The sequence below is a fragment of the Saccopteryx leptura genome, chromosome 10 (assembly GCF_036850995.1).
Source record: "Saccopteryx leptura isolate mSacLep1 chromosome 10, mSacLep1_pri_phased_curated, whole genome shotgun sequence".
Lineage (NCBI taxonomy): Eukaryota > Metazoa > Chordata > Mammalia > Chiroptera > Emballonuridae > Saccopteryx > Saccopteryx leptura.
The window spans coordinates 38,286,220-38,311,263 of record NC_089512.1 but is presented as its reverse complement, the minus strand read 5'-3'; the positions used below and the strand labels follow the sequence as shown (position 1 = coordinate 38,311,263).

General features: G+C 38.6%; 1 protein-coding gene across 15 annotated transcripts in view; it reads right to left on the bottom strand.

Moving 5' to 3' along the window:
• Positions 1-25,044, bottom strand: part of CEP63 (centrosomal protein 63) — a 50,125-nt gene that overhangs the window by 16,111 nt on the left and 8,970 nt on the right. For 8 of the 15 annotated variants that reach the window (XM_066350626.1, XM_066350629.1, XM_066350627.1 and 5 more), the window contains exons 2-7: positions 24,406-24,474; positions 24,010-24,051; positions 23,296-23,473; positions 13,962-14,057; positions 12,406-12,528; positions 9,322-9,435 (exon numbers count right to left, since the gene is read on the bottom strand). In XM_066350626.1, the coding sequence (XP_066206723.1) occupies positions 9,322-9,435; positions 12,406-12,528; positions 13,962-14,057; positions 23,296-23,473; positions 24,010-24,051; positions 24,406-24,474 (622 nt within the window). The remainder of the gene's footprint in view (positions 1-9,321; positions 9,436-12,405; positions 12,529-13,961; positions 14,058-23,295; positions 23,474-24,009; positions 24,052-24,405; positions 24,475-25,044) is intronic. The other 7 variants (XM_066350628.1, XM_066350632.1, XM_066350631.1 and 4 more) reach the window with 2 other exon arrangements.

Here is a 25,044-nt window from a genome sequence, read left to right as displayed (position 1 = left end):
TAACTATGTAAAGTGTTGGTGGGTACTAGGACTTATGGGGGAGAATCACTTGCTAAGTTATATAAATGCTTAACTATTATACTATACACCTAAAACTAATATAATATTGAATGCCAACTATAATTGAAAAATTAAAAAATTTAAAAAAAACATATCAAGAAAAACAGTACAGCAAAAATTACACTTAATAGAGAAATTGGAAGCTTTCTCACTAAGCTCAGGTATAAGACAAGATTGTCCTCTCTCATCACTCCTTTCTAACATCACACTGGACGTCCTTGCTAATGCAATAAGGCAAGAAAAGGAAATAATAGGTGTGCGGACTGAAAAGGAAGACATACAACTGTCTTTGTTCACAGATAATATGATCGTCTATGTAGAAAATCTGAAAGAATCAACAAAAAGAACTCCTGAAATTAAGCAATTACAGCAAGGTTACAGATACAAGGTTAACATACAAAAGTCAACTGCTTTCTCCTATACCAACAATGAACATGTGAAATTTAGATTAAAAACATAGCACCATTTACGTTAACACCTAAAAAATTAAATACTTAAGTAGAAATCTAACAAAATATGTACATGGTCTATATGAAGGAAATTACAAAACTCAGATGAATGATATCAAAGAAGAACTAAATAAATGAGAAGATATTCCATGTTCACAGATAGAAAGACTCAATATTGTCTGGATCTCAGCTCTTCTCTATGTGAACTATAGATTCAACACAATCATAATCAAAATCCCAGCAAGTTACTTTATGGATATCAACAAACTAAATCTAAGATTTATTTGAAGAGGCAAAAGGCTAAGAATAGTCCATATAAAAATGTAATGATAGATACATGTCATTATACATTTGTCCAAACCCATGGGACTGTGAACACCTAGAGTGAACCCTAACGTAAACTATGGACTTTGTATGGTTATGTGTCAATACAGGTTCATCCTTGGCAACAAATGTATCACCCTGGTGACTGATGTTGATAATAGGGAGGCTATGCATGTGTAGGAGCGTACAGGAAATCTAGACCTCCTTTTCAATTTTCTTGTAGCACTAACATTGCTCTAAAAAGAATAAAGTCTTATTTTTAAAATAAAGTAAAATAAAAATAATTATATATATATATATATAAATAAAATCTTGAGAAGGAAGGATAAGAAGGATTGAGAAAGTAAAGAGATTGCTCAGAAGAGACCCTACCCACCTACTGAAAAGACAGCTCCATTATTCTACCTACTTATGCAGAAGCACAACTGTACCCATGAGTCATCATACAGCAAAACTGAATTTACCTATTTAAAACACAAAAAATAGAAACTATAATGCATTATTATATTTCTTATGAAAGTTCAGAAATTAAAAAATTTTAAATTACTAACCTTAAGTTTTCAGGTGAAATTTTCCTCTCTCCCCACCCAGAGCATGTTCCATGCAGCTAATTATTTAATTATTTTGTTTCAACATTCTTTTCAGATACATTATAAACAGAACACAAAATGTTTAAATTGGAGGAGGGCAAAGGTGGGGGAGTGGGCTGGGGAACTTGGTTCTTTGAAGAAATATGGTGTTCCAAGGGGAATCAGCTTTTGAACAGTCCTTGAATTAAAAGTTTTAACCAACTACACTGCCATCTCAAATTAGTTTCTTTCGGCGATATATATACTGAGGTACACATAAATAAAACTTTATCAACTATCTCAGACCTGTAGTATATAGTTCCTGCAGACTCGGGTAATTTTTAAGCAATGTATCCCCCCTACATTGGTTTTTAGTTCCCAACTTTCTAATTCTCACATGTGTTAACCCAGCATCTTCATATGTATACTGAAGATGGATGTATATCATCTGTGTGGCTAAAACTCCCCTTATTCTAAATATTTTTAAAAGGTAAAGGTACACAATTTTATTTTAGAAATGGAAATGGAAATGTGTCTGGGAAATCTATCTGCTGATTTTATTATATACAGTACAGGGGAAAAATCCTATACTGTGGTCACATAAAGTAGATGCTCGAAAATGTCCGTAAGACAGAGAGAGGGTGGGAGGAAAAAGCCAGAGAGATCAATGGTGCTTGTATAAATTACAGATCAAGATTCCAGGGTTAAGAACCAAGCTTTTTTTCCCCACATTCCTACAATAGTATAAAAGAAGGACATCAAGTAGGTGTCCACAAAAATAACTGCCAAGCTTTCAACTGTCTCCAAACATTTAAAATACAATATAAACTTTTTTTTCCCCAAGAGAAAATTTTATACAGAATCCTGTGCAGAATAAATCACTGAAGAGATTGAGTAAGGGTAAGAAGGAGAAAAGGGCTGGAGCTCAGCTGGTTGAACCTCCCCAACCCTACCTTAACCTGCACAGCGACCAGCCCTGTCAGAACCCAGCTAGAAACCACTCAGGATGAAAGACAATACATAACGCAGAATACTAGCATGTTTATTTTAATACTGCAATAGCTATTTTACTATTCAGTTCAACTCCATGATCTTAGAGTAAACTCTATGTTGTAGTTGTAGTTTAACCAAGCCATAGTTTAACCAGTGAGTCTAGATTTATACTTAACAACTAACCAACCTTTTAGTTTTGAAGAATCAAGAACATGGCCTTCTTTTATTGACTCACTACTTCAGTTACACAGACATACACAGTGTTTTTAAGCACAGTACAAATTCTAAATTTTCATTAACTAGGATTGATACACTAGACCTGTGCTATTCAATACAGCAGTCACTAGCCGCATGTGGCTACTAAGCATCCAAATTGTGGCTAGTTCAAACAAAGATGTCCTCAAAGTGTGAAATACACATTGGATTTCAAAGACTCAGTTGAAAAAAAAAGAATGTAATAGTATTTTTATATACTGGGTTAAATATATTAACTTCATTTTTTATTACTTTTTTTAATGTGACTGCTAAAAAAATCCTCATTAATCTAACATATAAAATTCTAACTATTCTACTGGTCTGGAATTATATCAATAACACTAATGATAGCAATGACGGTTAAAAGTCAAGAACTAATTAAGAAGGCAACCACATCAGAGAGATGGAAACAAAAGCCAAGAGTGAGCAGCTGAAGTGTGAGCATGGGGAAGGGGCTGGGGATAGGGAACTGAAGTCAAATCCTCCTCCCGCTTGGTGGTATGCAATCCTGCTGCTTCAAGGCAATGACTTTCCCAGACAGTGAGATTACTGAGAACAATGTGATACAAAGTCAATGGCTTTTTTTATTTCCAAAGGACCCCAGTATGAAGCTGTGGCCACTACAGGTATCAATCTTTTCCAAGCTCCCCATCATTGTCAACTCCAAATATCTCCGTGCAGGCCACAGCCTCCAGCATCTCTACTCAGGTAGCAGCTGAAGAGCCCATGAATAAAACAGCCCCCAGGAACACCCTCCCTCTTACCACTGTTGTGTCTATGTCACCGTGAACTTTTCAACAGTAGGTTGAAATTCAATTAGCTCTGTGATGATTCTACCAAGACAACAGATTAATATTTGAGTTGGAATCATCTTTTCTTCCTAAATTCCAATATTGCTTTTCTGGTGATTCCTTGCCTTCTAAAGAGTAATGACCTTAAGTTTTAGTAACTATATAGAACCTTTTCCTATGCTATATAACAATTACTCTGTCACTGTATCTAACAATGTCACAATATTTAACAGCTATACTTTTTAATATAATTTAGAACAAACATCTTCCTTACCTTTCTATTTTAAAATGTTGGTTAGTACCCCTCATTTATTCTTCCATATGAATTTTAGACTCATTCTGTCAAGTTCTCAAAATGTAATAGTCAGCAAATTATGTGAATAACAACTTGAAAAAGCAACTATGGATCCCTATCAAATACATTACCCCCAAATAATTTTCAGATTAAATATTTTAAAAAGAAATTATAAAACATTAGAAGAAATCTTGCCTTAGGTAAGGCTTTACAGTATGATATCAAAGATAAAAACTCTAAAGAAACAATAGAATTAAGCAATTCTAAATAATTGTTTATAAAACAATTGTATTTCCCTAAAAAGGCTAAACTGGGGGCTGGGGGACGGGGACACACAATTACAACAAAACAGCAAAGAATTAATATAATTAATGTATGAAGAGCTCTTTCTAAACGGTAACACAGAAATATCCTAAAAGAAAAATGAGCAAAGGACACAATTTACAAAAGAATGTAAATGACCACAAGTAGAAGAAAACACGCTCAACCTTGTTCACAATTACAGATATACAAATTAAAATGAATAAGATACCATATTTTTTCACCCATCAGATTGACAAAGACAAGCCTGAAAGTAGGGGAAATAAAAAGACGTACCATATTCCCCATGTATAAGATGTACCCTTTTCCGGAAATTTTGGGGTCTAAAAACTGGGTGTGTCTTATACAGTGGTTGTAGTTTTTTTTTTTAATTTTTTTTTGAAGACTTTATTTATTCATTTTAGAGAATAGAGAGAAAGAGAGAGAAGGGGGGAGGAGCAGGAAGCACCAGCTCCCGCATCTGCCTTGACTAGGCAAGCCCAAGGTCTTTGAACCAGCGATCTCAGCATTCCAGGTCAACGCTTCATCCACTGTGCCATCACAGGTCAGGTGGTTGTAGATTTTTTAACTTTCCCACTTTTCCACATGGATGAGGAGTTGTATGAATTTTATAATAAATAAAACTTGAGTTCAATAACTTTATGTAATATATGTTTTTTTCCAATTTCAGGCCCCAAAATTAAGGTGCATCTTATACATGGGAATGTCTTATACATGGGGAAATATGGTAATAGTGTCCAGGTCCTGGTGGGTTGGCCCAGTGGTAGAGCATTGGCCTGGCCTGTGGACGTCCCGGGTTCAATTCCCGGTCAGGGCACAGAGGAGAAGTGACCATCTTCTCTACCCCTCCCCCTCTGCCTTCTCTCTGTCTCTCTTCCCCTCCCGCAGCCAAGGCTCCACTGGAGCAAGTTGGCCCGGGCACTGAGTATGGCACCATGGCCTCCGCCTCAGGTGCGATTGGCTCTGGTTGCAATGGAGCAAAGGCCCAGATGGGCAGAGCATCACCCCCTGGTGGGCTTTCCAGGTGGTTCCCAGTCAGGCGCATGTGGGAGTCTCTCTGCCTCCCCACTTCTCACTTAAGAAAAATACAAAAAAATAAAAAATTTTTAAAAAAAAGTAATAGTTTCCAATATTAAAAAAGTGTAAGAAAGTGGGCTTTTTAAAAAATGCTGGTGAAAGTCTATATCAGTATATCTTTGGAGAATACTTTGACAATATGTTAAAATCCTTAAGAGTGTACAACTACTCTGATGCAGCAATTTCACTTCTACAGTCATTTCCTTAGAAAATAAACAAACATATACTCCTAAATGTTTATATAAGGATGTTCTCCCAGGCACTCACTATTTACAAGAGTGAAAAGGTAAAAAACTGAATGTTCTACAATAAGAGATTATAGTCCATTTAATGGTATACTGAACTTCTATGCAATCATTATATCCATACATTTATTGACCTGTCATATTGAAAAAGGAAAATTTTCAACTTGTGAAAATTAAATAAAATATTGCTTTATAAAAGTGCTTAGCATAGAACCTGTCACAGAGTAAGCATTCTACGTTCTATAGAAAACATACACAAATATAGAGAGAATATGATAATGAACTCTACATATTCATCACCTAGTTTCAACAATTAACTTTTGGCCCAACTATCCTTCCCTTGCTACACACACACACACACACACACACACACACACACACACACACACAGCGTTTTTCTACCAAATGTATATGAATGCAATGTACACTGCATATAAGCATAGAAAATGTAGGAAGTAATCTACTCCAAAATATTAATCATAGTAAGTCTCTGAAGTATGGAATTATAGGTAACTTTCTCATTTCATCTAATTTTCTCATTGTTCTAAAATGAACATGTACTATGTAATTTCAATAGCTGACTAAAAGAGAAGAATTCAAGCAAATATATAACTCAGAGTGAGAAGTTATTCTGTGCTTCACTTTTAAATGTTAAGACATATGTAAGAAAAAAGTTTATTCAAGAATTTTTTTAATTGGGGGGAAGTATAAATGTTGGTAACATTTATCCAATCTCCCAGATTTTCTACCTTTATTGTTCAAAAGCAACCCACTTATGAACAAAATGCAATGTGTCAACTCTTACTGGATTCCAATTTGAATCTCCAACTGTGAAAATATATTATTTCGGTTAACTAAGGAAATGTGTTCACCCTGGATTTATTAAAATCATGGGTATTTTTATTTAGAAAATTAAATGCAGTGGGGTGACAGAACAATATGAGTACATAGATTTCAGGTAAACATTTCTATAGCATTTGAACTGTTGATTGTGTTGTGTGCCCATCACCCAAAGTCAAATCATCTTCTGTCACAGTATATTTGTCCCTCTTTATTCCCCAACCCCTGGTAACCACTTCACTTTTATCTATGTCCATGAGTCTCAGTTTTATATCCCATCTCTGTGTGAAATCATAGTTCTTAGGTTTTTCTGATTTACTTATTTCACTCAGTATAATGTTCTCAAGGTCCATCCATGTGGTCGTAAATGGCAATATGTCATCATTTCTTATGGCTGAGTAGTATTCCACTGTATATATGAACATCTTCTTTATCCAATCCTCTATCGAGAGACACTTTTGCTGGTTCCATGTCTTGGCCACTGTGAACAATGCTCTGATGAACACGGGATGCATATGTCTTTGCGTACCAATGTTTTTGAGTTTTTTGGGTATATACCCAGAAGAGGCATGGCCTGGTCATATAGTAGCTCTATTCTTAATTTTTTGAGGAACCACCATACTGTACTTTCTCCCATAATGGCTGTACCAGTTTACATTCCTACCAGGAGTGAATGAGGGTTCGTTCCTTTTTCTCCACGGCCTCTCTAACCTTTTATTTCCTATCTTGATAACAGACAATCTAACAGGTGTGAGGTAGTATCTCACTGTGATTTTGACTTGCATTTCTCTAATAGCTAGCAAAGATGAGCATTTTCTCATATATCTATTTGTTGTTTATATGTCTTCATGAGAAAAGTGTTTGTTCAGGTCCCCTCCCCATTTTTTAATTGAATTGTTTGCTTGTTTGTTGCTAAGCTTTATGAGTTATTTTTTTAAAGATCTTATTGTACAGAAAGAAGAAAATGTCCGTTACATGCTTTGCAATATTCCAGCTAGAACAAAAAGTTGGAAAGGCTGAAACAAGATTAGCAAATGAGTAGTCAAAGGGTCTAGTCTTAGTTTTGCAAGTTGAAAAAGTCTAGAGATCTCTTACACAACAATCTGCAGAGTTAACATTTCTATACTATGCACTCTTTAAAATGGTTAAGATGGCAAATTTTACAGTGTTTTTACCACACACACAAAAAAAGATGGTAAAATCATGATAACTATTAATGCTAGGTAATGGTATACAGAAGTTTTAAGTTTTGGCCCTGGATGGTTGGCTCAGTGGTAGAGCCTGGCATGTGGATGTCCTACATTCGATTCCTGGTCAGGGAACACAGGAGAAGCAACCATCTGCTCCTCCACCCCCCCCCCTTTCTCTATCACTTTCTTCCTCTCCTGCAGCCATGGCTTGATTGGAGCAAGTTGGTCTGGACCTGAGGATGGCTCCACAGCTTTGCCTCAGGCGCTAAAATAGTTCAGTTGCTGAGCAACAGCCCTAGATGGGGGCTTGCCAGGTGGATCCCCGGTTAGGGCGTATGTGTGAGTCTGTCTCTCTGCCTCCCCACTTCTCACTTAAGGAAAAAAAAGTTTTGTTGTTCTTTTTAATGAGGACCATACAGCACTGCTATATCCTGAATCACAGAAAGATTTCGTTTGGTTTGTTAAGGGAGAAAGAGAAATATAAGTAATATTTTTAATTAAATAAAAATATTAGGAGTATAATTCAAATACCCTTATAGGGAAACAAATGTTGGCTTTTTAAAGGCGTATTCTGGCCTTCGCTGAATTTTGGAAAATAAAAATCTCATTTTTACTAACAATAAAGTTTTAATTATGCAGAGTAATCACAATAGCAATTTAAAAGTAAAGGCTCTACAATCAATAATAAGTACACTCCACAGATGAATAACAGAACTACTAAAAACTCAATTTTCTTTTTTTTCCAATCTGAAGGTTACAATGAGAATTCAACAATATTTTATGGGTATTTATGTTTGTTTAGTGCTTTAGTTCAGGTCAAAAACTCAGGTCTAGAAATGCAGAATTTTATTGGTCCATTCTGGTTACATAGCTATAGCAGCTTTGAAAATAAATTGCTTGCTGTGAGCCCCTCCTGCCATTCTCAGTGGAGTCACTCACAGCAGAGCCATTAGTGGCAGTTTATCAGCCAGCTGGTATTTCAGGGGGATGGTCAAAAGGCAATACTTTATTGAGACTACAAGTAGAAAATAATTAATTTTTTTTAAGAAAAGCTTCCCTCAAGCACTCTTAACTTATTTAGTCTATTCCCTTCTTCTATAAAACAGATAACTACTGACCTCGACAGATTACCATAGAAAACAGAGAACATATAACTGTATGTCCTGGAAAAGTGCATCTAGAAGAAGCACTAAGACAGTATCTGGTACATAATAGGTGGTCACAAATATTCATTTCCCTCAATGTTTCCCTTTATGTTCTTGGTCCTTAATTGAAAAAGCAAACATATTGAATGTGTCCCAAAAATAAATAGTTCTAAATTGGTGACTATATTTTGGTTTTGTTTAAGCCATTAGTTCTTCACTAAAAAATGGTTTCTACTAATGTTCTAGAAAGTGCTTCCGTCGCCACAAAGATACTGCTTTTAATTAGTGAGCAGAGCAGTACAGTGTGACTCTCTCTGCATTGTGTCCACACAGGCAGACTGGCCGACGCTCCCTGGCCGAGGCACTAGCCAGAGCACCCCAGCTACCACAGTCAGCCATCCCAGACACAAGCAGAACCAAGGCAACTGCCGAAACAGCCGGAACACGTAAGCCAGAGACACAAAGACACGGAAAAGATGAAGAGAAAACAGAGGTAGAAGGAAGTGAGGGAGATGGGGAGAGAGCAAGGTGAGGAGTAGGACCAGGAATGGGAGCACAGAGGGAGCATGAGAATGCAAGAAGCTGGCACAGGGAGAGCCCAGCGCACGAGTGAGGGTGAAAGGAGGCCAGGGAGGAGCACAACCAGGCAAAGAAACAAGTGGGCCTGAGCACGTGCGTGGACATAAGCACACGTGGATTACATTAAACTAGTTCAAATTTAATCAAGACCTCTGATGCTCATTCTTTCAAAATGTCTTGAACCCTACCTGAATGATCTCTGACTGTTCAGCCAGGGCTTTCCTTTGCGCCTCCAGGGAAGAGACCTGTTGCTGATAAATCAACCGCTGCTTCTCCCAGTCCAGTGATTTCTGACGAAACTCCTGGAGAGGCAATTAAGGTATTTAACTTGGAAGTGCTTCCCCTCACTGTCATGCTGCCCAGATTCACTTTTACCTTAATTCTCCCCATGCCCTTGGGACACACGCACCTTTCTCCACAGCAGGAGCCCCATTACTCACTTAGCTGACAGAACTGTGGAGCAAGCCTGAACTGCTTACATACTGTGCTCCTAGATATCTGTCTTTCTAAATTTAACACCCTAATGGTGAAGAGGATAAAACACAGCGGCTAAATATTGGGTTCAAGACAATTTTCATAGATTTGCTGCCATCTAAGGGTTGTTATAATTTTTTTACTGATTATTCAGAAAACTGATGCTAAGATAAAATTTCAAAATATGATTACAGATATCCCTCACTATCCAAATTCCTTATATCTAAATCTAGAATTGAACAGATTCAAATATATTTCAGGTAAATCCCCTGATAACCCAATTCTTACTTCTTGGTATCTAAAACTCAGGTATCAAAACCAGGTCCAGATAACACAATATCCTTTGATATACTAATTTCTACTATCTCAACAGGAGAACTGTAAAGACTTGACTAACAAGGAGAATTTGTACCAAATTTTAACAAATATTTGTAACCCAAAGTAACTTTGAGCTGCATGAACAAGAAAATGAGCCCATTATTTATAAAAAACAGGACAATTTAAAGGGGATGAAAACTCAGTCTATCACAGTCCTCCAGGACTCTCAACAACAAGTCTCATGATAGCTTAGGGTAATTATTGGTAACCAGGTACAGTTCTAGGTGTTAGGGATACAATAGCTAACAAAACAAAAATCTCAGCCACACTCAATGTGAGGGCAATAGACAACACATTCTTTGTATATAGTATAATTGATAGTAATGTGCGGTTTAGAGAAAATAGAGCACAAAGTGCTCAGGGTTTGGGGTTGCAATTTTATAAATAGATGGCCAGACTGAGGAACTAACTTTTAATTGGACACCTAGTGAGACGGGGATGAAATTATACTATTCTGGGGAGAGGGAACAGCAAGTATAAGACATTGAAGTGGAGGCATCCTGGTTCTTCATGTTTAAGGATGAAGTAAGGAGGGCCAGTGGGGGCAGAATGGAGTAAAAGGAAAAATAAGAGGAGAAAGGTCAGAGCGTAACAGGGAGCAAGACTGTGTAGCTCATTAGGATAACTTTGCCTTTTAAGAGAAGCTACTAGAAGGTTTCTGTAGAAGGGACATTATATGACTTACATTATAATATAATCATTCTGGCTGTTGTGCTAAGGAAAGAGAAGTCAAGGTGACACAAAGCTTCAGGTTTGAGCAAATCGAGAAATGGAGTTCCCATGAACTACACATGGCGTTAGAGAGATGGGAAAGAAAGGATCACATAAAGCCTGAGACAGCCTCAGACATTCAAGTAGAGATGGGAAACAGGCAGTTGGGAATTCTTCTGTCAAGAAGAGGAGAGGTCAAGACTAAATTTATAAATTTGAGAATTAACATTTACACAGTGCTTAGAACTATGAGACATAATGACACAAGGAGGGTGAGCACGGATGGAAGAAAGAGCTCCAATGACACGACCCTGGAGTGTCCCAATGTTACAAGGCTGAGGAGCAAGAGACTGAGAAAGAGTGGCTAACAAGGTAGGAGAAAACCCCCCAAAAAGCGTGGTTGTTCTCCCGCCAAATCAAAAAAGTGTTTTACAGAGGAGGGAGTGACGGCTGGGTCCTATGCCACAGCTGAGATGAGGAAGATGAGGGCCAGCCACAAGGCTCTAGTAACGTGCAAGCCATTGGTAGAGTGTGTGTGGGGGGGGGGGGGGGGGCAAAAGTCTTACTGAGTTGGGTGCAAGGAAAGTGGAAGAAAAGGAGACAAGTAAAGATGCCTAAAGAAGTTCAGTTATAAAATGAAGGAGAAAAATAAGGCAGTATTCTGAGGAGGAAGAGAGAGGTCAAGAGAGAATACTGAAGAGGGGATAAATTTGGATATTGGTGGAAAATACCCAGTAGGAAGGAAAAAGCTGAGGATGCAGAAGAGAAAGGAAAGTCTCTGGAATAATGTCTTGGGTAGGGAGGGCATGGACAGTTCCTCTGGCAGGAAGGCAGAGCACATGGGTACAGGTGCAAACAGGTGGGTAGAAACAGTACTGCAGGTTCGTGAAAATTCTCTTCTCATAGCTTCTAGTTTCTCAAACAGAAAGCGAGATCATCATCCAAAGGTGAGAATGTGGAGAAGTGTTGGATGTTTGAGGAAAAAGTGTGAGACAGTCACAGAGAGCAGGAGACTGAGAGGAACACAGCATGACTTTGTGTAGCATTAGCACCCAGGTGAGGTGAGTGAGCGCAAATGTAAAACGAGGCCACTCAGCATGATTGTGTTTCTCCAGCCACGTTCTGCCACACACGGCAAGTTCAGTGGGCAGAAGGCTGGACTGACCAGTTACAGTTTTGCCAAGCAAATGTGATGAAGCAAGAGAGGGGCACAGGCACTGAAGGGGAATGTGTGGGACATAACCATGGAATTTAAGCTGAGCAAGGACTGGTGAGTGAACAAGACAAGGAAACTGCCCACCAAACACTGCTAGTAACTTGTGGTCAATGTTTCCCAATACCAGCATTTTGGATACAATAATCCTTCCTGTGTAGAACAGTCCCCAGCATATTGTGTCCCTGGTCCTTGGCTCCTAAATATCAGTTTCATTTCCAGACATCTGACAACCCAAACAATGTCTCCATACATTTCCAAATGCCCTTGAAGGGTGGTATTGCTCTGTTGAGAATTACTGATAGCTAGTAATCCCATCAACCAGAGGGAACCATATGATGATAGAATATATAGATCACCCGTGACCTTTGAAATAGCTTGGTGGCAGTCCTGGAGATGGTAGAAAATTGATATCAGAAGCCAGCACTGTTAGAAACAGCACTTTCCTCCATGAAGGCTGAGAATCACTATGAAGAAATTATTACTATGAACCTACCTCTATTTTTCCGGTTAACCTCACAATTTCAGACCGATCTTCCCCGTGATTTTTGGCATTTCCTCTGAAGTCCTTCATTTGCTTTTTCTGTAGTTTTTCATAGCTTCTCTTCAGTCTGCCTAACTGTAGACACAGTTATTTCTAGACTTAAAATTTAAGAATTTGTAAACAGTGGTGGTAAAACAAACTAGTATTATGAAAGCAAGACTGCTAAATAGTACTACTGAAAACAGATTAAGAGCGTGTCCGATTTGCAAATTAAAATATAAAACAACTCCAAACTACATAGAAAACATAAATACTATAGAAGAAATACATTGAGTCAAAGAAAAAATAAAGGAAAAATATTTTTCTAAACAAAACTTTAATTTTTATTACAAAAGCTTTGTACTTAAAAGTCCACCGACTCATCCTGCCCCCAATAAAAGCAGCAAGGCCTGTGGTTCTTGAGCCTCTCTCTGCCACTCTCCTGTGGAACACTGATATTCAGTAAGTAGGAGAGAAGTAATTTGGAATTAAATAAAAATAAAAGCAATTTTTCCCAACCTGAAGAATAAATTTAATAGAATTTTGTTACTTCCCTTATTTATCCCAAAATGCTTTTGAAATCTTTGGATCCTTTATTACTGGCAATCTAGTAACTGATGTATCTCAAAAAGTAATATTTAATATGTTTTGGTAACAATATGTCACAGAATTATATGAAAATGGCTCTATTTCTTTCAGGTACTCAACCGAGAAACACATTTTAGAATCTCTGTTCTAGATCGTATCAGTCATATACCATATTACCCCATGTATAAGATGTTTCCATGTGTAAGATGCACCTTAATTCTGGAGACCAAAATTTGAAAAAAATGTATTACATAAAGTTATTGAACTCAAGTTTTATTCATAATAACACTCAAGTTTTATTCATAATAAAATTCATACAACTTATCACTGTCAAAACTCCCATCCATTAGCTTGACTTCATCTGTGTCTGATGACAAATCACTGTCTTCATATATTGCCTCGTCCTCAGTTCCATCTACATTTGATATGCCACAACCACTGTATAAGACGCACCCAGTTTTTAGACCCCAAACTTTTCAGAAAAGAAGGCGTCTTATATATGGAGAAATACGGTATTTAGGCAAGATTCTTTGCCTGAACTTAAGAACAGAAAAATAAATTCCCACCCCTGTTCCTCTCATGGAATACCATATTTCCCCGTGTATAATTGATCCCATGTATAATAAGATGCATCTTAATTTTGGGGCCCGAAATTTTAAAAAAAAATGTATTATATAAAGTTATTGAACTCAAGTTTTATTCATCATAAAATTCATACAACTCAACAAGCTCAAAAAAGTGGGAAATGCAAGTAAAAAAATATACCACCACTGTATAAGACGCATGCAGTTTTCAGACCCCAAATTTTTTGAAAATGCATGGGTTTTATACATAGGGAAATATGGTATATACTTCCCACTTTACAAAGTATAAACTAGTATATTAACAAAGTTCTCAAGGGATAAAGAGACAAAATTATACATCCAGAGCTAAAATCTTACTTCTTCATGTAGTTTCTTTAACTCCTGCTTGTAATCCATGGCCATCTCTTGCTTGACTTTTTCATGTTCTTCTACCTGCTGACGCAACATTTCAACCTAGAAGTAGACAGGTGGTAGTATTTTCCATTATTAGCATTGAAACATAAAAATAGAAAATAACCTTTGTACTTACCTATAAATACAAGTTCTCAATTGTATGTGGTATTACCCCACTTCTCAGTAAGCCAAATATAGTAGCTAATTATTTAGTGATCCATGACACTGCCAAAAAAATGGCAGTTTGTTTGTTTGTTTGTTTATTTTTAGTGAGCACTTAGTGAGCAGTGAGAGAGAGACAGATAGACAGGAAGGGAGAGAGAGATGAGAAATATCAGCTTACAGTTGTGGTACTTAAGCTGGTCACTGATTGCTTTCTCATACGTGCCTTGACCAGAGGGCTCTAGCTGAGCCAGTGACCCCTTACTCAAAACCATGGATCTTGGGCCAAAGCCAGTGTCCTTGGGCTTCAAGGCAGCAACCTTTGGGCTCGAGCCAGTGACCACGGGGTCATGTCTATGATCCCACACTCAAGCCAGCAACCCCACATTTAAGCTAGTGAGCCTGTGTTCAAGCCAGATGAGCCCACGTTCAAGCCATTGACCTTAGCGTTTCGAATCTGGGAACTCAGTGTCCCAGGTCGACACTCTATCCACCACGTCACCACCTGGACAAGCTATTTCCAGGGTTAAATGAAAACTTACTCACTATCTGATTTATTCTTCCCAACTTCTTAAAAAAAAAACCATGAAGAATTAAGTGATATAAAGTTATAAGAACCGTGGAAACTAAGAATACAAAACAAACTCTGAGACATCAAGAATAAGTTCTAAGGCCCTGACCGGCTGGCTCAGCGGTAGAGCGTCGGCCTAGCGTGCGGAGGACCCGGGTTCGATTCCCGGCCAGGGCACACAGGAGAAGCGCCCATTTGCTTCTCCACCCCTCCGCCGCGCTTTCCTCTATGTCTCTCTCTTCCCCTCCCGCAGCCAAGGCTCCATTGGAGCAAAGATGGCCCGGGTGCTGGGGATGGCTCCTTGGCCTCTGCCCCAGGTGCTAGAGTGGCTCTGGTCGCAATATGGCGACGCCCAGGATGGGCAGAGCATCGCCCCCTGGTGGGCAGAGCGTCGCCCCTGGTGGGCGTGCCGGGTGGATCCCGGTCGGGCGCATGCGGGAGTCTGTCTGACTGTCTCTCCCTGTTTCCAGCTTCAGAAAAATGAAAAAAAAAAAAAAAGAATAAGTTCTATAACTCAAAATGCAAAATAGTAAGGTTAGACAGAAAAGACAGTACAAAACGTGTCCTGCTTTACCATTTACCCCCCTTCAGACAACTCAATTCCACCAACTGGAGCAAAGACGTCACCCTAACCCACTTCACAGTGGTCTGACAGAGCCACAGCTTGTCCATGCTCAGTCCCTCATCTCCAGCAATATCCATCACTATTTCTCAACCTCTCTCCCAGTTAGAATTTAATCTAATAATAAGTGAAGAGGGAGAGGGAGAATGATGATCAGGAGGTAGTAACCTCAAATACGATATAGAATGATAATTTTAAAAACAAACAAAAATATAGATCTTAAGAATTATCATCACAAGAAAAGAAACTGTAGGTATGATGAAGGATATTAAGCAGACTTACCGTGGTGATCATTTTGCAATATATACAAATATTGAATCATAGCATTAAACACCTGAAACTAATATAAGGTTGCCGCTCAATTATATCTCAGTTTAAAAAAACAGAAACAAATTCTTATAAGAACAAAAAGTTAAAGTTAGAAAATCTGTACTCTACAGTCCTCCTGGGCAATGTTTTGCATGTAGAAATTAGGTCAAGTGTGTGACCATGATGCTCAAATCTATATCGTTACTGATGTTTGTTTCTTGTTCCATCAGTTTCTAAGAAAAGTGGATTAAAACCCCCAGCAACAATTGTGACTTACAGGGGTTCCTCAGGTTATGATGGTCTCGATATAAAACATTTCGAGTTTACAATGCTTACTCCCATAAAAACTTTAGAATGTTGAGACGACAGTGTTTCAGCTTACGCCGTTACCAACATAATTACAAACTACATGGGCGAACTAGTTTGGTTGTGCATGACGGAAGGATACGCAGTAACACGGCCGCAAGTGAGGGAGTTGGCGCCCCCCACTACTCTTACCTACACCATTTTGGACTGTTAGAAGCACAGTGTTCCGTTTGTGTTAGGTAAGGGTATGTTTCGACTTACTCCAAAATTCAGGTTATGTCACTGTCGTAGAAACAGACATGTGTTGGAACCCGAGGACTCCCTGTGTTTTATCTCTCCTAGTAGTCCTGCCACTTTTTGCAAACAGATAAGAGAGAGAGAAAATTTTCTTTTAAGGCTATTTTATTAGATACTTAGAAATTTAGGGGCTTTTTGCTTGTTTTTATCTTGTTTGAGTTGCTCCAAAAGTGTAGCTGAGACATAGGCTTTGGGGCAGGTACTTGGAAGTGATCCCAGTAGCAGAGTGAGGAAATGGAAAGGGAGACCCCGGGAAGGAAGGAAAGTCAACAAGAGAGTGTGTTACTGAGTTGATTTCTGCAGTTAAACAGCTCAGGCTTAAAGTGCACTTGAAACTCACCATGGACCCAGACAGAATGTTTCAGAATTATCCCTCTAGCAAAGGTCCCCAAACTTTTTACACAGGGGGCCAGTTCACTGTCCCTCAGACAGTTGGTGGGCCGCCACAAACAGTGCTCCTCTCACTGACTACCAATGAAAGAGGTGCCCCTTCCCGGAAGTGCGGGGGTGGGCCAGATAAATGGCCTCAGGGGGCTGCATGTGGCCACAGGCCACAGTTTGGGGACACCTGAAGCTAGAGAATTTATTCACTGATTCCAGTCCCTCCACTGCTTCAGACTTGCCCCGTAAGTGTTAATATCCCCACACTTCTGGGTTTACCTGAACAGCTTTCTACGGCTCCAGAGAAAAGCACAGTGCAGTGAGATGCTGGCCGTGCACAGGAGCTCTATAATAGCCAAGATGATATCAGGAGGCAAAGAATATGTGGTCCAGTCCACAAAGAATGTCTGCTACAGTTATATATACTGAAATTTCATATTTTATCATTATGAAGTGTTTCTCTTCACCTGAGTAGTTCATTGCTTCTGCTTCAAGTATACTTTTTCTAATATGAATATACCTGTCTCTACTCAAAATGTTTCCATGATATATATTTTTATTGTACCTTTTACTTTCAACTTTGCTGTACCTTTATAAACACCAAATAGTTGAGTTTAATTATTTTTACTCAGTTGGATAATTTTTATCTTTTAATTAGGTCATTTAGTGCAATTACGTTGAATGGACTTATCTAGACTTAAATCTATCATCTTATTGAGTGCTACTTGTACTTAATAAGGTCTGTGTTCCTTTTTTCTTCTTTCTTGCCTTCTTTGGAAATGATAACTTACCATTTCATTTTTTCTCCTATTAGCTTGAAAGACATATACTCTATTAATATGTTAATATATACTTTTAATTGTTCTTTCAAGATTGGGTATGTGATTGAACAAATTTAATGTTAATTAGTAGTTTTACCAATTCCAAGGCAACCCAAGGAATATAGAAATACTTTCATTCCATTTACCCACAATCTGACTTAAATGCCATCATAATCGACACATTTGTTAAACTGAAAAGGTTATTATTGTTATATACAGTCAATATTCATTTAGATTTACCCATATATTTACTACTGTATTTATTTTCATTTCTTCCTTAATCACCTAAGCTTCCATCTGGGATCACTTTCCTGCCTGAAGAACACTTTTTAGTATTTCCTTGGTGCAGGTCTGTTAGTGATAAATTGTCTCAATTTTTGTTGACTTAAATACCTTTTTCATTTTTATCCTGGGTACAGATTTCTGGTTTGGCGGGGTAAAAAAATCATTTCTTTGTAGATATCATTCTACTGTCTTCTGGCTTTCACTGTTTTAGCTGACAAGTCAACTGTTAGGGACTGTTTATAGATAACCTGTCTTTTTTTCTTGGTAGATAAAAATCTGGTTTTGCTTTGATTGCTTTTCAGATTATTACTTTGCCTTTAGTTTTCAACCTTGGTAAATATTTCTTTTTATTTATCTTGGTTGAGATTCTTGGATTTCTTAAATACACAATCTTCCTCACTTTTGGCAAAACCTCAGCCAATTTATCTTGAAATATAGCTTCTGCCCACTCTCATACTTTTTTATCCTTCAGAGATTCCAAAAGCAGTCCTAGGCCCTCTCACCATATCTGCTTTCTCTTACTTTCTCTTCTATATTTGCTATCAATTGATTATGCTTTATTCTAAACATTTTCTTCTGCGCCATCTTCCAGTTTACTAATTACCTCAATCTTTAAGACCTTGATTTTAATTATTCTATTTCTCAATATTTTAACTTCCACTCGTCTTGGGTTGTTGTTGTTGTGTTATTATTTTGTAGTTTCCAATTCTTTGTTGAGTTGCTCAATCTTATCTTTTGTCTCTTTGAACACAATAAGTACAACTACTGTACATTCTAAGCACAACAGTGCCATTAACTAAATGTGTCTTGGGTCTGTTTCTATCTTCCATTGACTCTGCTTTTTGGAATTTTTGTTGTCTTGCCTCCTTATGTGTCTGAGGCTACCTTCTCAGTGGCTATCAAGCATTATATTTGCAAACTTATTTGAAGAAATAATTCAAGACCCAGAATAGTGTTTTTTCCTTTGGAGAAAATGTAAGTTTTCAGGTTCCTGGAAGCCTAGCACTTTAGACCTTCCTAGAGGTAGTAGCACCCTAGGAACATTTTAAACTAATTCAGAGATTTCAGTTTCCACAGCTTAGCAGCAGCAGTCTGAGAGAACCTGTTCAACATCTGGCCCACCCTGACTCCTTTCAGGTCCTAACCCAAAATGAAGAGGGGTTCAGAGCCACACTAGACACCAAATTCTTTATTCTCTTACCCCCTTGAAGTTACCAAAAACCCCATTCAGTCTCTATCCCATCAGCTGCCTTCCCTAGTTCCAGCTAACAACTGCCTCAAACCTTGGGCTCACTTCCGTGGACCTCTAGTCTAGTAAGGATCCTGGATCCTGGCCTGGTAATTTCTTACTGTCCGGTTAACACTCTACTTCAAGCAGATTTTTTTTTTAAAGCCTAACTTACCTACTTGTTCTTAGTAGGTAAACTGGCCCAAATTACTTAGTCTACCATTACCAAATGCTAAAGTCTAAAAAATTCATATTTAAGTAAAAACATCCTGAGTGAATTTACTTCAAAAACACAATTTTATAGCCAATCAAACTTTCAATCAGATGTGAAAAGAGAATAAAGATGTTTTCAGATCTATAAATATATGTTCTACCAAAATGAGGAAGTGAACTTACACCCCCTCCAGAATGGTGGTACAGTTTCCAAGATGAGGCTACTGCTAGCCTCAAAAGTAACTTATACATTGGAGAATATCAAGAAGGAAGGGAGGAAGGGAGGGAGGGAGGGAGGGAGGAAGGAAGGAAGGGGGGAAGGGAGGGAGAAACGGAAGGAGGAAGGGAAGGAGGGAAAAAGGGAAGAAAGAAAGGGAGGGGAAAGGGAAGGGGGTGAAGGGAGGGGAAGGGGGAAACAAAAGAAAGAAAACAGATAAAGCCCTGGCAGGTTGGCTCAGTAGTAGAGCATCAGCCTGGCATGTGGATGTCCCGGGTTCGATTCCTGGCCAGGGCACACAGGAGAAGCACCCTTCACCCTTCCCCGTCTCCTTTCTCTCTATCTCTCTCTTCCCCTCCGGTAGCCAAGGCTCCATTGGAGCAAAGGCTAGCCCAGAGCTGAGGAAGGCTCCATGGCTTCCACCTCAGGCACTAGAATGGCTCTGGTTGCAACAGAGCAATGCCCCAGATGGGTAGAGCATTGCCCCTTAGTGAGCATGCCCGGTGGATCCCAGTTGGGTACATGTGGGAGTCTGTCTCTCTGTCTCCCTGCTTCTCACTTCAGAAAAATACAAAAAATAAAATAAAATAAAACAGATACATCACCTGATATATCTGAAAACACTAAGAGAAGACTTACATTTGTGTCAGAGAGTTTGGGAAGAATCAATGGTAGGTATATTTTTAAAAAACAAATGAAAACAAACAAGACAATTATCCATCCCCAGGGAAACAAAATACTGTACCAGAAATAAGTTTGATTATCATTATATTATCTGACTCAGTTGTGAATAATATTTACCATCTTAATGATGTAAATACTGAATACTGAGCTAACCAAAAATTAAGATATACAATTCTGGTAGGATGAGGGGATGGAAATTGTGTGGAAGAGAGCAAAACCCTTAATTTGCATAGTAGGAAGGCATCAGATAAATAGCTAAACCTGAAAATTAGGATATGCGAGCATAAAAGGTGACTGAGACACACAGGAGAACAGCAGAAGAAAGAGTTAAGGTGCTGAAAGACCACTTCAGAGAAGCAGGAACCCTGGGTTTGGGGGTGGGGCAGATAATCAGTTTTTCCTTATGGGCCTTGTAGAACTATTTCTTTGTATTTATTATATGTGGCAAACATAAATATTAAATGTGAAAGATTGTTTAATTTTGTTTATGTACCAGGGTCTGGCTCATAATGGGCACTTAAAATATTGAAATTTCTTCAAGGAGGAGAAAAAAAAGGTTAAATGCTAAGAGTTAGAGATGGCATTAGGTAGAGAAATGGGAACCAAGGTTTGAAACTGTCAGTATGGATGACAGAAGAGCTGAAATAATTGATTTCAGATACAATTTAGTTTTCAAAGTGCTTTCTTAAACAGTAACTCAATCTCCACAACAGCAGTGGGACTCAGGGCTTTTGTCCTAATTTTACACATGACTAAACAGGCTCAGAAAAGTTAAAGGCTTTGTTCAAGGCCAGTCAGCTGGTCAGAGGCTGACCTAGGGCTCCGAGTCCCTTCGTTTCATTAAGTCTGCCTGCTCTGTAGGCATGAGAAGGTAACAGCAGGAATGTCCATTAAAACCAACCCAATCTCAACAGTGTAATCAGAAAACACATAAAGCATTCACTTACAAAATGAGTTGTTTATACTAGTGCTCCTTCAAGTAGGACCTGTGACCTGTGGAGGGCTGGCCCTGGTCACATCAGCAATACAGCTCTGTATCAGGAGCTTGAAGCAGAATGTAAATTGACCATGTCGCAAAACACACTGTTTAGTGCAACTGACATTCTTATATAGCAAAACTTTCTATGAACGGAAGGCTGCAATGTATTGATTTACATTCCGGCACAAGCTTTTTATCTCATCGTGGGCCTATCATCTGAGCACCACTGGTTTATACCTTAGGACTAACCCTTCCAAGCTTCAATCAAGAATGAAAAAAACATAAAGCCCTATTTTCTAGTTCTTGTGTCATTTACTGCTCAAAGTAGAATATTAACACAATTTCACAACCTCTAGGAATAAATTCCCATTACTAGTGTTTGGTAAAAGCACTTGAAATCTAGGAACTTAATCAACTTTCAGCAGCCCATTCAAGGAACTGACAAATTGACCAGACAGCTACAATTCTTTTTATCTCATCACAGGCCTATCATCTGAGCAGCACTGGTTTATACCATAGGACTAATCTTCCAAGCACAAAAATTAATTCAAAATGGATCAAAGGCCTAAATATAAGATCTGAAACAATAAACTCCATAGAAGAAAACATAGGTACTAAATTCATGGACCTTGGCCATAGAGAACAATTTATGAATTTGACCCCAAAGGCAAGGGAAGTAAAGGCAACAATAAATGAATGGGACTACATCAAACTAAAAAGCTTCTGCACAGCAAAAGAAACTGACAACAAAACAAATAGGCAGCCAACTAAATGGGAGATGATACTTGCAAACAACAGCTCTGATAAGGGATTAATATCCAAAATATATAAAGGACTCACAAAACTCAGCAACAAACAAGCAAACAATCCAATTAAAAAATGAGGAGGGGACCTGAACAGACACTTCTCCCAAGAGGACATATACAAATGGCCAATAGATATATGAAAAGATGCTCATTTTCACTAGCCATTCAAGAAATGCAAATCAAAACCACAATGAGATCCCACCTCACAATGTCAGTGTATACCACTCAGAGAACTGTACCTGAATAAAATGAACAACAGCATTGATGAGTGGTGATCCTCAATAGCAAAGTCCATCAGAGTGGAGCTTGGGACCAGTGTTTCCCTACAACTCTTCCAATACTTTGGAGATTGACATTCATGCCAGAAATCTGGAGGCAATTCTTGCGCTTATAAGTGCTTTCTGCTTCCCTTCCAACAGTCAGTGTCCTCTTATTGTACTAGCTAAATTATGAGAAATCAATCAGCAAATACTATTAAACTTTTCCCCAAAATCCAATAACTTCCAATAAATGTGAGTGGCAGGATTGCAAGTAATTTTGATTTTTCTCTTTTCTTTCTTTTCTCCTAATTTAGAATAAGGACAAATATAAAATTTTTAAAAAGAGTTTTCTGAATTTTGTTTTAAATCTAACCAAAAGAGGCAAATTACTGAATTTTGGGCTTAACTTTTTATACTAGGCATACAGTGAGGCCAAAAACAATGAGTCACTAACCTCAGTGATTGTAAATAAGGACATATAGGATGGCAGTTATACAAAGATTGTGTGACACAAAAGAATGCAATTTATATTTTTGTAAAGAAGTTATATATGAATATGTGACCAAGGTAACATGATTATTGAAATAAATATGAATATTCTTACACATTTTCAAAATACATTTTTCTTCTAAAAGAAACTATCAGAATTAAAAGAAAACATAGAAACAAATTACACAGAAATGCTTTCTTCTACAAATATTTTAAAAATATATTTACGTCCTGGCCGATTGGCTCAGTGGTAGAGCATTGGCCTGGCGTGCAGGAGTCCCGGGTTCGATTCTCGGCCAGGGCACACAGGAGAAGCGCCTATCTGCTTCTCCACCCCTCCCCCTCTCCTTCCTCTCTGTCTCTCTCTTCCCCTCCTGCAGCCAAGGCTCCATTAGAGGAAAGTTGGCCCAGGTGCTGAGGATGGCTCTGTGGCCTCTGCCTCAGGCGCTAGAATGGCTCTGGTTGCAACAGAGCAACACCCCCAGATGGGCGGAGCATCGCCCCCTGGTAGGCATGCCAGGTGGATCCCGGTGGGGCGCATGCAGGAGTCTGTCTGACTGCCTCCCCGTTTCCAGCTTCGGAAAAATGAAAATATATATATATATATATTTACTATAAAATGTCATAATATCAAAAAGAGAAGAAGAGAAGTCAATCAACTGCTTCACCTCTTTGTGTTTCACATCCAGCTGACTCCTGAGAGTCTTCAGTTCCCGTTCACGGATGTCCAAGCAAGCCTCTAACGCATGAGTCTGCCCTTCCCATTCAGACTTTTTATGAGCCACCATTATGTCGATCTGTTTCATGAGTTCCTGCAGTTCTGCTTCACAGGACGTCAAAAATCCCCTATACATAAGAACAGACCCTTAAGAACACAGAACATCTGTCAAAGTAGCTTTTCATCTTCCAGATGCAAAGATATAGCAGACGTAAACCCACCTGAGATGGAACAATGTCAATAAATAAATTAGCAGAAGCAAAGAACAGTATTTCTGAGCTTTTTCGTTTAGTGTTTATATTAAGATGATGGCTTATCCCAAAAAATATTTTGTCTTCCTCTAACAGCCAACCTGAAGGCCAAGTCTTTTGGTCAATCACAAAATTGACGTTTAAGTCTGGTGTGAGAGTGAGACTTCGACAACCAACACCTAGCACGTCTGTAATATGTTCGGGAAGCTCCCAGGAAGAATCCAGGCAGCTCAGGTCGCACCCGCAGCTGGCCAAAATAAGAAGCTTTGGAAGCAAGTAGGCTATTGGGAAAATGATCATACAATTTTAAGAGCTGTTCCAAGAAGTTCATCCTTGAGTCAGATTTTTTCAACTATTTTCTCTATCTTATTGTTAGAAAATCACTGCAAGCTATCTGATTATTGTAAACTTACTGATGTCTTTCAAAGTTCCAAGAGACGCCAGATAGTACAGAGCTGGAAACAGAAGTGAACAGGAATGTAAGGAACGCAAAAAATAAGTTTCCAAAAACACCCACAGAGAGCTATAACTACTAAGGCTTAAATATTTTTTTAAAAAAGTGTTGTTCTTAGTGTCATGAAACCCTTGCTTCGTAAGAGTAGAAAATGTAGGAGGAATGAAGGCACATTCCAGCTGCCACTGCTGAGATAAGGCAAACATCCCAGAGATGCTATCCACTAACAACATCAATCAGCTTAGCTATGGCTCAGCACCTTTGCTTCTGTACCCACAGCACAAAATGGTCAGAGGCATAACTCAAATATGCTGTTTAAACTTAGTGAGAAGTTTAATGTCAAAAGCAAACTTACCCATCATGTCCCCGATTTTGTATTCCTTCCAACAAAGCCTCCATCTCCAAGTCCTCTTCGTTTTGGCACCTGTAAAGGAAAAATATCAGTCAGGAGAAAATTCATTTTTTAAGTTCTAAGATGTGACAAACTTAAGAACGTGAATGAAAGCATACAAATTAATGAGAAAATGCCGCGCTTCTCAGGATGACTGTAGGAGCAGTTGAGGACTATCACTTCAATAAATATTAGGACCAAATACATGTCAGACTAAAACAAAATAACTGAAAGTGATCTGAATTGCTGTTGACACTCTCCCTGCATGACTGAAATCAAATACCTCATTGTTGTATCCCACTTCCTAGTATAAGGGTGGGCTGGGGGTGGGGGTGCGGTGGGGGCTGGAAACAGAGAAACACTAACATATACTCCATACAGAAGAAATTAGGGCTCACACATGTCAGAGAAAAAGGGTAGCTTTGGGGGGTTTTTTAGTGCTATTATAAACGAGTGAAATGCCCTGAGATGGAACAATTTGGTCCATCATAGGAGATCCTACTCCTCTTCAGAATGACAAACCCTTAAAGCTTCCTAGAATAGCCTCCCTCCCCCGAAAGGCAGCTCCACGGGCCCTCCCTCCTCTCCACTCCATCCTTTCTA